At 39.4% G+C, this 15,452-nt stretch overlaps 1 protein-coding gene across 1 annotated transcript in view; it reads right to left on the reverse strand.

The window, feature by feature from the left end:
- Positions 1–3,825: 3,825 nt before the first annotated feature.
- LOC134063675 (myoferlin-like) overlaps positions 3,826–15,452 on the reverse strand; it is a 32,766-nt gene continuing 21,139 nt past the window's right edge. The window contains exons 30-53 of the mRNA XM_062519327.1: positions 15,260–15,424; positions 13,447–13,534; positions 13,158–13,235; positions 12,884–13,065; positions 12,614–12,772; positions 12,267–12,365; positions 12,004–12,165; positions 11,057–11,213; positions 10,869–10,942; positions 10,628–10,735; positions 9,293–9,421; positions 8,888–9,043; positions 8,666–8,757; positions 7,497–7,667; positions 7,259–7,407; positions 7,015–7,154; positions 6,846–6,934; positions 6,659–6,754; positions 6,414–6,555; positions 5,974–6,073; positions 5,531–5,724; positions 5,328–5,437; positions 5,089–5,236; positions 3,826–4,315 (exon numbers count right to left, since the gene is read on the reverse strand). Coding sequence (XP_062375311.1) covers positions 4,280–4,315; positions 5,089–5,236; positions 5,328–5,437; positions 5,531–5,724; positions 5,974–6,073; positions 6,414–6,555; positions 6,659–6,754; positions 6,846–6,934; positions 7,015–7,154; positions 7,259–7,407; positions 7,497–7,667; positions 8,666–8,757; positions 8,888–9,043; positions 9,293–9,421; positions 10,628–10,735; positions 10,869–10,942; positions 11,057–11,213; positions 12,004–12,165; positions 12,267–12,365; positions 12,614–12,772; positions 12,884–13,065; positions 13,158–13,235; positions 13,447–13,534; positions 15,260–15,424 — 3,024 coding nt within the window. The 3' untranslated portion in view covers positions 3,826–4,279. The remainder of the gene's footprint in view (positions 4,316–5,088; positions 5,237–5,327; positions 5,438–5,530; positions 5,725–5,973; positions 6,074–6,413; positions 6,556–6,658; positions 6,755–6,845; positions 6,935–7,014; positions 7,155–7,258; positions 7,408–7,496; positions 7,668–8,665; positions 8,758–8,887; positions 9,044–9,292; positions 9,422–10,627; positions 10,736–10,868; positions 10,943–11,056; positions 11,214–12,003; positions 12,166–12,266; positions 12,366–12,613; positions 12,773–12,883; positions 13,066–13,157; positions 13,236–13,446; positions 13,535–15,259; positions 15,425–15,452) is intronic.

Raw genomic sequence — 15,452 nt, forward strand, 5'->3', positions numbered from 1 at the left:
GTAGAGCATGGGTGCGTGCCCGGTGTCTCCTGAAGTTGCAAGTGTGGTTTTACCGCTACAGACCACTAGAGCGGCCAAAAAAAACACTGTTCGACCGGTAATGACTCATTTAATCATATATAACAGTATGGAACGAATTGATTAACTGAAAAACGTTGCATAGTATACCTTTAAGATCAATTGTTAAATGATGATTTTATATTCCTCTTTTAGATGGTATCAAATACATGTTCTCCCCACTGTACTATCTAACCGTATTACTACCTTGTACCTTGCATGCATTATCTTTCTGATACCTGAACACTGTGTCGTCCATTACATATCCGTTGCACTGCATGTTTTATTGTTTTTGGATACCAACTTGCTGTACAAATACTTTAGTAATTAGAAAATGGGGGTCCTGTCAGGCAAATTATGCTATTTTGGAAATTGAAAGAAGCTTACCAGGTTTGTTTGATTGGTTTCATTTGCTGGTTTAATAGAGTCAGGGGCGTAGCCAGAGGGGTGGCTCCGGGTGGTACAGGCCACCCTTGAGATTCAATTGGCCACCCCAGGTGCCACCCCAAAATCCTAGTCTACTATTCACCATTAACAGTCAAAGGCGAGAAATGTCTTGATGCACTTGCAGCACACTAGTTTGAAATATCAGGGTTCAGAAATATAAGCAATCTAGCAAACATGCTTGCAGTTATAGGCTACATGGCTTATTGTTTTTAGCATGTGAGTTTACAATAGGCCTACAGGCTACTGCTTGCGCTAACATGAAAACATATATTTACCTATCGCATCTGCCAGTGCCCATTTATCTTATTACACACACAAAACCCAGTATTGTAATTGTAGAATCACGTAATAGGCACATTTTTATATCTGCCTATTCTACCTACTCAGCCGACACTGTTGTATTGTTATGTTGTATTGTAAATAGTCTACTATCCTAATGTAATATTGACATTGTGGAAAGTTTATAGCTTAGGCCAGTGTTTCTTAACTGGTGGGTTGGAACCCAAAAGTGGGTTGTGGTACTGATCTGAGTGATGGGTCGCGGAGGTTGTGGCTAAAAAGAAATTAAAAATCGGCAATTTAAAATGCTACCTGATCAGATCTATCATTGGCCCGTTATTTTGATAAAATGTATTCGTAGCCTATGTCAGCCATTGCCATGGCATGGACATAGACAATGTTTATGTGACAGGTCATGTTAGATATAATGTTAGGGAGCTAATTTTATAAAAGTATGCATCATTTTAAGATATCATGTGAAACGCAAGTTGGCTGCAACCCTTGGGCAAAATAAGACAGTGTGGGGTGCACATGAGAGCATAAAACCATCCAAACTAAAGTGTCACTTGGAAACAACGCACCCCTGTCAAAGACAAACCTGTCGAGTAGTACTTTGAGGTAATATCAGCAGTTAAAGACTTCACAAATGTAATGCCAAACATCTGCATTTTCCACACAAATAGCCAGGCAGGCAATAGGCCAGGCACTTTGTGTGTCTTATGTAGGCTACTTCACCATATTCGTTGGCCTGAATGCTAAATATATATATAGTTGGTCACAACTTTATGAACTTGTGAAATTATGGGTTCCAAAACCAGACCAGTTAAGAACCACTGGCAAAAAACATTTCACACTTCCACTTTTGCTCAAATGGCCTAATTTCTGAACGGGTTTTGTTCAGAGCTGAAAACTGTATTTGACATTTTATCCAATTACAAAGACATTTGATGTGAGAGTATGGTCTTTGTCCTTCTTTGTCCTTCAATTTATGAGTATGGTGCTTGGTGCATGGATTTACTCATGCATGTGTGCTTATTTAACAACTTGAGCCTGTTTCTGTTTATCTAGATGCCACCCTTGAATTTACCAGTGCCCCACTAGGGCCACACTTGTTACAAATCTCTAGAATCACCACTGAATAAAGTGTGAAATTAAGAGGTCATTTTTCAAGCAAAATACACAAAGCTACAATTTAAGAACCAACATATTCATAGTGAATTGTTTGTGCATGCCTGCCTGGTGGTGGAGGCGGGGGCACACAAAAACATTGAGAAGCACTGGTTATGCAAGCGCAAGGTGGTTTATATTAACCATTGACAATAGTTCTAAGTGCAAATATATTACGTTATAAAAATATACCATTACTTTCATATAAAAATGTGTGGTAGCAGTGAAGTGACTCAGGTGGTTTTTTTTGGACAGTTTTTCTGTAATTCCAATTAAAGGTACACTGTGTCATATTTTCAGCTGTTTGTTAACACAATCAACATTTACCATTCATACATTAAATGTGACCTCATTTATGCTTAATTACCAAGCATACCTATTGGCTTAGAAATCCTCATTTAAATAGCTTCATTTATGTGTACCATTTTAAAATAACGGTGGCCAGCAAGGGACATATGCGAAATACAGTTTTGACACTTTGGTGTCTACATGCAAAGAAAAGCATTGGCGCGTTGGTTACATTAGGGATTCATCTGCAGAATTTCCCTACATTCAGCAATGTAAAGTTTTCTACCAGGCAAATGTCCTTCGAACATTCCAACACTGAAATTGTATTTTCCAACAAATACCTAAACAAAACAAAAACCTAGTTTTAGTAGAACTAACAGACTGCCATAAAGTTGCTGAATGTGTGTTATTTCAGGTCAGTTTGCAACAATATACAAGTTTAGTCAAAGTCCTATCTAGCTAGCAAATATCACTAGCCATATCCATTCACTTTCTGTTTAGCTTACTGTGCTAATGTTAGCCTACAGGCTATAAATGAAAAAAAAAATTCTGTGTCTGAAATAGTGTTTCATTGGCATCACACACAACCAATGACAATAAAATAGTACACATAATTCTATTTATATTTTATATTGCTTAGTCAGAGAAAAGTTTACGATTTGAGTCCGGAAAAAGTGGCAGTAATTTTGATGTGCGACGGTTACCGTTCTTATCCATAAGAGAGCCCGTCTATGGAGAGCCTGTTCATTCCCTCTTAAGCCCCACTGTAGGCTACTGAGTTCCACTGGAGGCTAAATGAATGATCAATGGAGCTAGGTGGCTAAATTGGTCTCTTTCACCCGACTGTTGTTTAAAATCAAAAAGTCGAAAGTTGAATGAACGGGTATGTCTTTTCAATTTCTTACAGGTTGGGTCATTATTGCCTATAACACAATAGCATTCTGCTAATGAATGATGTCATTGGCACATTTGAAATGCTTTGTAGAACAAATAAGTGACTTTAATAAAAAAAAATATAACACTTGGCAGTGTTTGTTTTCTTTGCCTCCCCTTTCGAATGTTACATGCACATTTGTAGACAAAAAAAATACACTATATATTGCCAAAAGTATTGCGTCACTTGCCTTGACTGGCATATGAACTTAGTGTAAGTGACATCCCATTCTTAATCCATAGGGTTTAATATGACGTTGGTCTACACTTTGCAACTATAGTATAACAGCTTCAACTCTTCTGGGAAGGCTTTAGTGAGTGTTTATGGGATTTTATGACCATTCTTCCAGACGTGTATTTGTCAGGTCACACACGGATGTTGAACGACGAGACTGGGTCTCAGTCTCCGCTCTAATTCATCCCAAAGGCGTTCTATTGGGTTGAAGTCAGGACTCTGTGTAGGCCATTCAAGCTCATCTACAGTACACCAAACTCTGTCATCCATGTCTTTGTGGACCTTACATGTGAAAACAGAGGAACTGAAACCAGTAAGAAACCGCAAGTTTCCTAAGAGTGGAAGTTCTCCTCTTATTAGACATTCTAAACAAGGCAGAGCCTGAGAGGTTGGTTGAAATATATCACCTAACCACTAGATGGGAGAAATGCTCACATGTTCCTTTAATAAGCTATTCCGACCGTATACATGGCTGTTCAATTGGAATAAAAACGGAATATACCATACCTTTCATTCCGAATAAAATACAATTCTAATCTAATTGGCAGTTTTATTCTGATCTAGGTGTTTGCATGTGTCATGTCCATGTAAACCCATCTTGTGTTGGTTTGTAAAGTTAAATGTACAATTAACAAAAACACAAAGCAGTTTTTCAATGACCTACAGTATGTCACTAAAAATAAGGCATTGAATAAAATAAAGTGAGTTTGCATAATCAAATGTTGCTCTGGCTTTAAAAAAAAAAAAAAAAAAAACAGGCCTATAAAGAGCACTGTAGAGGGTATTTGGTCTGGGATTCTGGATGTCCTCCATATAAATGTATTTATGCACATCTGAGTCAGATCCATCAGCACCTAGCCACTGATTCTCCATTTAGAATGGCTTCACAATTTTCATTGAGATGTAGTTCTACAAAAAGAATGAAAAGATTTTGTGAGTAAGTAATCATACAGTATAACAAGAAATCACATGCAGAAGGACAACAGCACCTACATTATGACATGGTATGATAGTAAGCTGTATGTTTGTGCTTAAATGGTGTTCTTATAATAAGATACTACCAACACCAACGTTCAATAGGTTTATGAGTTTAATCTATTCAGAATTATGAGTCTGGAACCGATGCATTGGGGCGTGTTTCAAGCAATATAGGGGGAAAATGCATCTCAACACAATTTGATAGACCTAACCAGGGCAACAAAATAGTCTACCATGAATCCTGTAGAGAGAACGGCAAAGACATCCTTCTTCTCAACAAATGACTTAATCGCCGTTTTATGCTTGTTCTTAAAGATAGGCTAAAGCGCTGTCAATATCTTGTTCAACAGAATCAATAGCAAAATCTAATGTCTAGCTTCATGGCAACAGCCTTTTTGTTGTAAACGAAACCAACTGAAACATGCTCAGATGACCTGATAGACTGCACCGTTGCTCATCTCATCTGTCCCTCATCGTATAAAGCCCACCCTCACTATTTGATTGGTATTCTATGCCAGGCATTTCCCAACCTCAAACTTTGTGGGCGGGATTAAGTTTGGGCTGGTTTCCAGGCTAATGGATAGCTCACATACCAATAAAATAGTTATCAGTAAATTTGAATGAAATTATGTAATGGGAATTCACACACAACATACAGTATCTACAATATCTATTGAATTATCAAATCTGACTTAAAAACTTACTGGTAATGAGTACAGCATGATTGCCAGGAACAGTAACACTATCAAGAGGATTATGATTTTAATAAAGAGCCACTTGAATCTCCGCCACACAATGAATCTCATGGTTTTGCATGGACTTGTAAACCAAAAGAAGGACATTTCTGGACGGCTGTTGGGATAAGTGAAGATAAAAAAAGTGAGTTAGAGATAAGTTCTGGATGGAATGACAATTTCATATCGATATGGTTGTATTTTCTCACTTTGGAGGGTCTAGTTTTGGATTCATGTTAGGTTCATCTCTGCCTTTCCCAGCAGGCCTTTCTTCTGCAAAATGATCATCCACCACTTCTAGAGTCATTTCCACTTTGCCCTGGGGGAAGGAGAGCATAGTCACCCATTATTGAAGCTCATGAGTATAAGCAAAAGTATAACTGGTATAACAGCTCCATCAGTCCACACTCACAGTCAGCACTTGCTTCCCATCCTGCTCCATCTTGCATGGCCACCAGCCTCGCACAGACTTCTGGGCAAACAGGGAGTTGCGTCGGGAGGATTCAGTGTTTGAGTTACCGAGCACACCTGGCAACATGTCCAGTGCACACTTCTCTGGAGTTTTAGCTGGTGGGATGAGCTGAAGCAAATCCAGTTCAAGAGAACCTGCAAACAACAATGCACCAGATGTTACTATAGGGCTATATGACACATACAGTACATGCATTATTTGCATTCCATTTATCACAAATACAACATGTCCTAATATCTGAGTAGCCCCTGGAAGATTAATGCATATTGTGAAATGTTCTTTCAATGACTTGATACAAATGTTTTAAAAGATGTTTGCATCAGATGGGTTACAGAGGTGAGATTTGTAATTGTGTGAGCAGTGTGTACATAGAGTGACCTTACCTAAATAGTCATCCAGGGAGAATTTGTCATTATCCCATATCTGAATAATCAACTTTGGCGGGATTCTTTGCTGGGTTTTGTCAAGGCTCCAGAAATGTTCCTGTTAATGAAAGATCAGTTAGGGCATCATTTCACCAGTTTGTCCTCACATTGTCCTCCGACACAATTCAAACACATGACAGACACACACACACACACACACACACACACACACACACACACACACACACACACACACACACACATACACATACACATACACACACACACACACACACACAAGCAAAGACATAGTGTGTGTCTGTGTGTGTGTGTGTGTGTGTGTGTGTATGTGTGTATGTGTGTGTGTGTGTGTGTGTGTGTGTGTGTGTGTATGTGTGTGTGTGTGTGTCATCATGTATGTGAATTTCTGAATTCTAATGCCCGACTGCAGGTGTTACTTTTTTGGACACAATGCACAGCTGCTCTGTTGGTAAGTAGTCAAATCCATAGACAAATCTCCAGTTGAAGTTCCCATCTCCATCAAGCGATCGGTAGTGTACATCAGTTTTCTGCTTATCTTCCTCCATACCAGGCATCCACCTGTCAATTCGAATGGACATGGAATTGCAAAGCAGTTTAAATTATTAATCTAGGGCCCGATAAATGAGAATGTCTCATTTTGCGTGTCCTGAATGGCGTTTACCCTTTGACATAAATGTCACTCATATTTTCTCCTGTGATGCTAGTTTCGTCTAGAATCACCTCACTGGTGTTCCAGATGATTGCTCGTAGGAAATATCTGCACACAAATAAACAAGACATGTTCAACATTTATGAGATTTTAAAACGTGACTATAATGCTCCATTTACTGTGGGTTCAATAATCCTACCTTCTGGCTTTTCTTGGACTTATGTCAGAGGGAGGGCCAGGGGTGCCCAGGCTTTTCGGAAAAATGTCAACCCACATCTGAATTCTGCCCTAAAATGATAAACTAAATTCTATAAAATGTACATGATCAAAGTGTAGATCTAATATGTGGTATACCTGCACATGCTAACCTGTGACAATGTAGGCTGATATGTGCTGTACAAGGTCCGAGTCTCCACGTGTTCAGGCACTAGTCCCTGCGCCCTTAGCACATGTAGGCAGATTCGCTCTTTTGGTGGCCCGAGGTGTTGGTGGATCACTTTACTTGCCTCTGTTACAGTAGTTTCAAATGGTGTTATTTGTCAAGAGCCATTTTTACATTATTAGTCATTAAGGAAAATATGAAGCAAATCCCTCCAATGTCCCTTTTCTTACCAAAATCAAGCAGTCTGTACGTTTTTCCAGCAAAGGAGAGTGAACTGCCATTGTCTTCAATCTGTGGTGGGGGAATTCCTTTTAGTCGAGCCAAATTCTGAAGAATCTGTGATGGCTTAAGCTGGTCTCTCCACTGGTTGATCCCAGAGCTGTTTTAAAAGTAAATGTACACATGCAATAGCTGTACAAATCCTCAAGCATATCACTCTCATAGACTTATGACATTATGCACACTTACACACAGTATGATTCTGGGATCCCACAGGATGAATGATAGCGTGAGAGCAATCGGTTCTCAAGGTCAATCACTGTCTCTCCAACTTTCTCATCACGACTTAGTAAATCATAGTCATAGATCGATATTTTCAAATCTTTGCCTTGTGGGAGAAAGCAGGAGAGCTCAAACATTCTGCCAAAACACATAAAAGAAGAATGTTTCAGTCCAGGCAAAATAAGGTCTGACTCAAAACTAATTGCAAAATATTTTCACATTTTTATATTTCAATAAACCCAGAAAATGAAAGGAAGTCGCACACAAAAGCTGATATATAAGAACTTGTATTGAAAACATAAACCGAAATATAATATGAGCCAGAGACAGAAAAAATGGGTCTAGCCCATCATCAACGTTCCCAATTTTTTTTTCAATTGGGAACACTGATGATGGGCTAGACCCGAAACGTTTTTTCTGTCTCTGGCTCATATTATACAGTGGGGAGAACATGTATTTGATACCATGTTAAAGTTGCCTAAAAAGAGGAATACAAAATCATCATTTGACAATTGATCTTAATGCCTTAATTAAAAAAAATGAGTAAAAATCAAACCGCTAAGGACTGAAAATCCAGTTGGTGTAAATATGTTAAAATGAGGATTGTTTTTATACATTACCCTTCAGCCTATGATCCTATCTTACCCCATCTAACTTAAAGGCGCTCTAAGCAATGCTGGGTAACGCCTCTTCTGTTGATGTTCAAACAAAACAGAGAGCTAGCTCTCTACTACCTCCCCCTCTCTCCCGTGCAATTGAAACTCTCCTGAACACCATCTCATCGGTGATTTACAGGAACAGTTTAGTTTTTATGGCCCCGGTTGTTTGCCCACATTATTGACGTATTTTAAGCCTGGGATGTCCACACACACCACGTTTTTTTACAGTGTATTCAGGGCAAAGACAGCTAGTGGATGGTGAGGGGATGTTTGCTGTAAGTGACAACAAATGCTTTTAGCCTAAAAAATGTGACATCGCTTAGAGCACCTTTAACATGGACTATTAGAATCTTGCACTGTTGAAGAACACTAACTAAAAAGTTAGTGAATTTCTTCGGCTTATTTTGATGTCTATTTTCACATTTTGGTAAGAAAATAGCTTTATCCTGGTTTGCTTTTGAACTTTTGTCATCTTACCTGCCAAATTCTGGATTAAGGGTATTTGGTTTGTAGTGCTCTCTGTCCTCTACGGAATGCTTTCCCAGTGAAATCTTGATGTAAGGATCACACTGACGAGGGAGGATTTACAACAGCCAGTATCATTTTTATGTTTCCAATATACCAATGGCTATTTCCAGCATAAAAAACAGTATTTTCAGTAGTATATTTACAAGATATAATTGTAGCCAAAGCACTCACAAGACCGTTGTTGTCCTTGGGTTGCAAGTCAATACAGCGCACAATATAAATCCTGATAACACAGTCCTGAGGTGTGCTCTCAGGTAGTTCTCTGAATTGGCGAGGAGGTGGAGGGATACTGGGGTCATCAGGCAGGGGATAAACTCGGAAAGATCCCTTTAGGAACAGATACAACAAATGAAAGCTGTACAAAGAAACTGTATTCTCCAACCTAAATGTACTTTATTCCACTTTATAGCAATAGATGTCAGATATTTCTTTGTTTTTGTAGTTCTCAAAACAATTTATTTTATTCTATTTTACTTACTTACTTTTTTGCTACTTACTTAATATGTAACTGTACAATAAACGAGCCCCCAAACAACCATTTCAATAATTTCACTTTCACAATCTCTGCAGATTCACCTTAAATTCTCCCACCACTGTGGGGTCATCATCCTGTTCTGCAGTCTTCCCCCTCTGTAGCTTGAAGGTGCTGCAGAAGTCAGTCAGTCCTTGAAACTCTGAGACCTCTTCTAGTTCTCTGTCATATACCTGAATAGTGAAAATTGTGTAATATTTTCTGTCATGCCATCGCTAAATTAACGCAAGTAGTAGGCAATCACGCCACAAATGCCTCCAAAAAAGCACATTTCATTCTAACGTTGCTATAGGCTATAATTTCACATAGACTACATGTTATCTTGTATGAGTTACATTGAAAAAACTGACTAAAAGTGAATTGGTTTAGTCTAGTCAATTGGTTGACAGTAATGAGGGATAGGTAATTTGATTCTTGAGTGGCAAATAAACACAGGACAAGAAAAGGTCAAAGTCATCAGGTCCCCAGTCAAGGAAAAAGAGGGAAGGGGAGGGACCAAATCCACCAGAAAGTAAAAGTATGTAGCTATGAATGAAATAGGCTGACATTAATCAACATTATGTTTACTAAACTCTTGCTATAATGCGGGTTATACATAGAACGACAGCATTTTCAGTTCACCAGAACATTCTGTGTATATTTGTTTGTGTGCTCAGGGTAGGCCAACTATTTTTGTGGGTAGTGGTGTTTCAACTGACTATTGACTGATTCATATTTAGATTTTGCGTCATTGAAGTGAATCTCTCGAAGTCTCTCCTCTCTCTTCCTCCCTTTATCTCACTTTTTCTATTTTCTTCACTTTCTGTTTTGCTCCGTCTCTCTATCTCTCCCTCTTTCAATTAAATAATTAAATAACTAAATAATATACTTTCAATTTTAACCGCCTTTGTACACTCAACCCCAATTGGTTTCTTATTTCTGTATTCCCTTTACCTCTTTTTTCTCCTATCTGACATGCAATGCCCTTCTTCTCATTTCATCTCACTCTCTTCTGTGGATTTTTCTGCATGTAATTACTAAAGAACCCTTTAACATAGAAACCAGGAACTTGAACTAAACATATTGATCATTGGCACCCTAGCAACTCCTTATCAACCATCTCGATTATCCTGTAACCCCAACCATTTCAATTACCCTTGCAACACCCTAGCAACCATTACCACAATGTTAGCAACCTAGCAACTGCCATAGAAACCAGCACAGCACTTTAATTAGCATAGCAACCACAATGATTAGCCTTGTCACACCCTGGCGATCACCCTAGCAACATCCTAGCAACAACTTCAGGAAAAGCATCTCCAGTTTGCTACTGTAGTGTATTATTGAGTTGCAGTCATACCAGCGAACAAACCAGCATACTTGTTCCAGTGCAGACTCACCATTAAGGTGTTAAAACCTTTTTGCAGGTAGGGGCCACACTTTTCATTCTCTCCAATAGAAGAGTAGAATTTACTCCACCAGTCAACAGAGTCTTCCTCTGCAATGGTCTGCAATTAAACATCAAGGTCAGTATAACAACAGCAACAACATCAATAAAAACAAACAATATTGACTAATGTAGCTTTATTGACTGTTTGGGAGGATAGGAATATATATATATTTTTTTGGATTTCATTTTACCTTGGTGTTAAAGGCTGGCGGTGTCCTCTCAATGTCTAATATGACATCTCCATGGTCCTTGGAGAGCATGGACACTAACATAAAGAACAGAGTTGGTAAAAGTAGTTTACACAAGCAGTTCTACAGCTTTCCTCCAAAATAGATATAATGTATTCCCAATGTATTCCCAGTGTAAATATAATGTCTACCTTTGGCTGACCAAGCCACATCAGTATTTTCCACACGCCTGAATTCCTCCAGGGAGTCAACAGTACACTGACCAACAATCGGCTTCCTGCCAAATGGTCTATGGTCTATCACTTTCAACACTATAGGAGGAGTATACATGTCCACCTTAGGAAGATGCTATGGGGAGGATTGAGGTAAAAGGGAGGAGACAGAGGGAAACAAAATCATATGAAGTTCTACTCCTAAATACAAAAGACCATTTAACAAAAGGTCCCAATTCTATTTCACCAGTCAAAGGATTTGTGTTAAAGACACTAGTGCCTAAAAACCAAAGAAATTTTAGTGGGTATCACCAATTTCTTTGAGAGAGCACCACAGCTACATTCTGTTCATCCTACTAGTGGTTTAATTTCAGTGCCAAAAAGGCCTCATCCACATGAGAATGGTTTTGTAAACAATATTTTTGACATTGTTTCAGAAACATCTTCATACAGATAGCAAAATAAAAATGAGTAAGAGCGCGGTGTAGAGGTTTCACTCAAATTCAAGAAGAGGCAATTACAGCAACATGAGCACTTGTATCAGACTGACATTAGTCCTACTGAAAAAAACAAAACAAAAAAACATTTTTTTTAAAGGCTGCTACAGTATATAAGTGGACACGATTTGGTCATTTTGCATTTGGTATAATGTCTGGTGTAGAGCTAGATACTTCGGAGAACTAATGTTAGCTTGCTGGCAACTATGGCCTTGCAATAACGGGAACATAACCAGTGTGCCTCTAAGCCCAAATTCTCCCATTCACATGTAGGCCTAAGTCCTCTAAACATGCTTTGGGGGTGGGGTGGGGCTATGTCATCAGGACTTTGATGTGATCAGTGTTTTCAAAATGTCCATTGTTTTCCTGTGTACTTTGCCTAAGAGAAAATTAGGTCTATGCAATAGATAATTACAACATATCCCATACCACTTTCATGAACAGCACAGATCCTGGAAAATTGGGGTTTCTTTTCATGTTTTTGATCACTCCAGTGTGAGCAACCTTGCCTCCACATTCAACAATCAGACTGGGAGATGAGACTGCAGCCAGTTGATAGCTCTTTATGTTACGCAATCCCCAGGTCAGAATCTGTGATACACAAATACATACAACCATAAAATAAGCATGAAAAGTAACAACAAGCTCTTAAATTGATTAACCTTGATGAACCTGTCTGCTTCATACAGTACCTCAATAGCAGTGAGCTGAACGACTGGCTTGATCCCTTGCGGCACCATGTAAATTTCACCATTTCTTGGGGGAACGATGGGCAGCTCGGTCTCATCTGCCTACACGTAGCAATGAAAAACGGCATATGTTAAACATTTAAGGAACATGACACCTAAGGCTGAAATTTAATTTGCCATTTAACTGGAAAAGGTCATGGAAAGGTAAATGGTTGTTTTATTATTGTCTTATTATTATGTTAACTGTATTCAATTACTGTAGGTAAGAAGCCACATTGGATTTATTGAATTGATGGGTTCCTCATTTCTGCTTTCTAACCTCACCACTGGGGAGGAAATGATCAGAATACCTTGTTTTTCAGAAGGAGTTCTGATGCCACCAGCATCTCCCCAGCCTTCTTGCCTTTCAGTGTGATGGGATACCACAGCAATCTTGGGGTCACTGGTGCGGCTGGATTCAGATTTACAACAGGAAGACACAGGCATCTGCCCATAGGCTCATCTTTACCCTGTAACACACCAGAGTTGCTTGCTTTATATCATGTTAAATGGAATGTAAATGGATCAAAATGTGTCTGTCAAAAAGTGGCTATTCAGCCCAACCCAGTGAGAATAAGTACCACTTGGTCACGGTCGTAGAGCTCGAGGACCACACTAGGTGGATAGTGAGCTATACTTGTGGGATTCCCGTAGATCTCAACATTGTCAAAAATGAGAGTTTGATCCCATGTTGGATTTAATGTGGCAGTGATTGTCTCTGTTGTTTTGCTCACATGAAGGAATGAGACATGCACATAAGGATCTGCAAAGAAACCAGGAACATACAGTATGATCTATCATCTGTAACATTTGATTTTTGTTATTTCATTTTTACAACAGGAAGCCATTGCTAACCTGAAAAGCTGTCTTTGTCCATAGCAAGGAGATTCCTGGCCTGGTAGACATAGACTCTGAGATGGAATATAGAAGAATCTGCAAATCATCAATATGAGAACATCTGAACAACGAGGTATTTAATATGACACATAAATACATTTGAGAGGACTGAGAGGACTGGACTACCGGTATCTGCCACCAGACATGAGATTTTATCATAAGTATCCCGTAACAGACTTCCCAAGAGGAAAGAAGTGGGCGGCCAGGTCAGGAAATCTGGCAACAAGGCTGACATTGCAGTACTTACTGTCAAAGCTACAGGACACCATGGGTGTGCTGGCACCAAACTGTTTAGTTGTATCCTTTTTACAGGCTTTTTCTTCAACATCCACCCTCTTCAAACACACACACACACACACACACACACACACACACACACACATACACACACAAAGAAATAATGAGAAAGAGGGGAGGGGAGGGGAGGAGAGAGAGAGAAGAATTTAAAGGAACTGAACTGCCCATAACAATAAAACAAATGACTGTATAACATATTTCCCCAGTGCTAATGGGGTTATACTAGCTATAGTTATACTATTAGCTAAGCATGTGTCAATGAGAGGACCAAGAAGAAGTACCAAGTCAGTAGAGTATGAATTTTAAAAACATGGTTGGGAGTTTTTCATGCAGTGGTGTCCTAGGGATGTGGAATGAAGGATGGCAACAGACTGAACAGGCTTCTTAACAAAGCCAACTCTGTCATAAGGGTTGGAATTCAGTTAGACATGTTGGAGGTGGTGGCAAAGAGGAGGATGCATCACAAGCTGATGAGCATCCTGAACAACATCTAAATCACAGGTGTCAAAACTCAAGGCCCGCCAAGTCATTTTATATGACTCGCGAGAACTTAAAAGGTCTGATACAGTTTTTGCATATTGACATACACTGCAATACAATGCATGCTTGTGAGACTGACAGGGGAGGCCATGTCAATTACCTTCCACTGTGCAACTCGCGACATCAAATGTGATAGCAACTAGTACGTGTGGAATAAAAGACCAGTATTCTAAACTATTTTTGCATGTCGCCAATGGAGCGCCTAGTCGAGTATGCCAGACGTTTTACGCGCTTGGTTTAGCCTCCCTGTGAGCGTGTGTGTAGGTAGGCATATACTTCTGTGAGAGGGGAATTGATGTAAGCTTCTCTGATCTCAAGTTGGTAGTTGTAAACATCGTGATTTAAAAAGCATGTATAATTGTGTGTAATCCTATTATCCAAAACATCTTCCGACCGAGCCGAGGTGCATTCAGATCAGGCAAGCAGAGGTTGGCTCGAAGCTTGTAGTAATCGCCCTGTTGCTTTGCATTTTAATTTAAGTTTAAAATGAACAACGTGGAATCCACACAACACTTTTCAACTTTACAACTTCAAAGAAAAAGTCCACCGGGACCGTCCGCTTCTGTGTGTATGGAACGGTGTAGTGACGCATTTCATGGATGCACTTTTTGTCACTTAACCTACTCGTTTGCATCACTGGCTAGATGAAAAACTGCATTTCATTACTGGTATTCCACTTGTGCAATGACAGTAAAGTTGAATATACTCAAATCTAAAAACTGAAAAAAAAAAAAAAAAAAAAAAAAACATCCATGGCATGACCTCTTCCTCACTGACCACCATTGAGAAGCTGCATGGAACTGACAGTGTTACAAAACATAACAACCAAAAAACGTCATGCTGATTTTGCTGATTGTCTTGCTGACCTTTTGCTCTTCTCAACTTTTAGAAGTTTTATACTGATGCTAAAGATTTTGTGTCTGGTGCTACAAATCTAAAAGTTACATCTGGCTCTTTGAGAGCAACCACTGTGCTGATGTGGCCCTCGGTGAAAATGAGTTTGACACCCCTGATCTAAATGATAGGCTTGACGAGCTGAAGAGTACCTTCAGTGGTGGGCTAATCTCCCCCAAAATGTTTCTTTGAGAGACACAGAAGGTCATTCCTACCAATGCCCATCAAACTATGTCTTGAATGTGATGAAGCATGAAGTACCATAACATTTGCACCAGGTGTACCATTTACTCTTGAGAGCTCTTCATTTTAAAGGAATGCTATATTACCATAGCCCCCTCCAGTTTAAAGATGGCACAGGCTCCAATGCTGCCGGAGGGAGCCATCTTCCTTCTCCAACGGCGACGTCGGAAAGTATCAGAGGAACGCTCTTTGCTGTGGAACTTCCAGCCAATCAGAGATGAGAATTCCCAGCCTTCTCCTGGTTCTGCTTTCTGTGGAAATCACATGAATACTACTTTA

Source organism: Sardina pilchardus, chromosome 18 (genome assembly GCF_963854185.1).
Source record: "Sardina pilchardus chromosome 18, fSarPil1.1, whole genome shotgun sequence".
NCBI lineage: Eukaryota > Metazoa > Chordata > Actinopteri > Clupeiformes > Clupeidae > Sardina > Sardina pilchardus.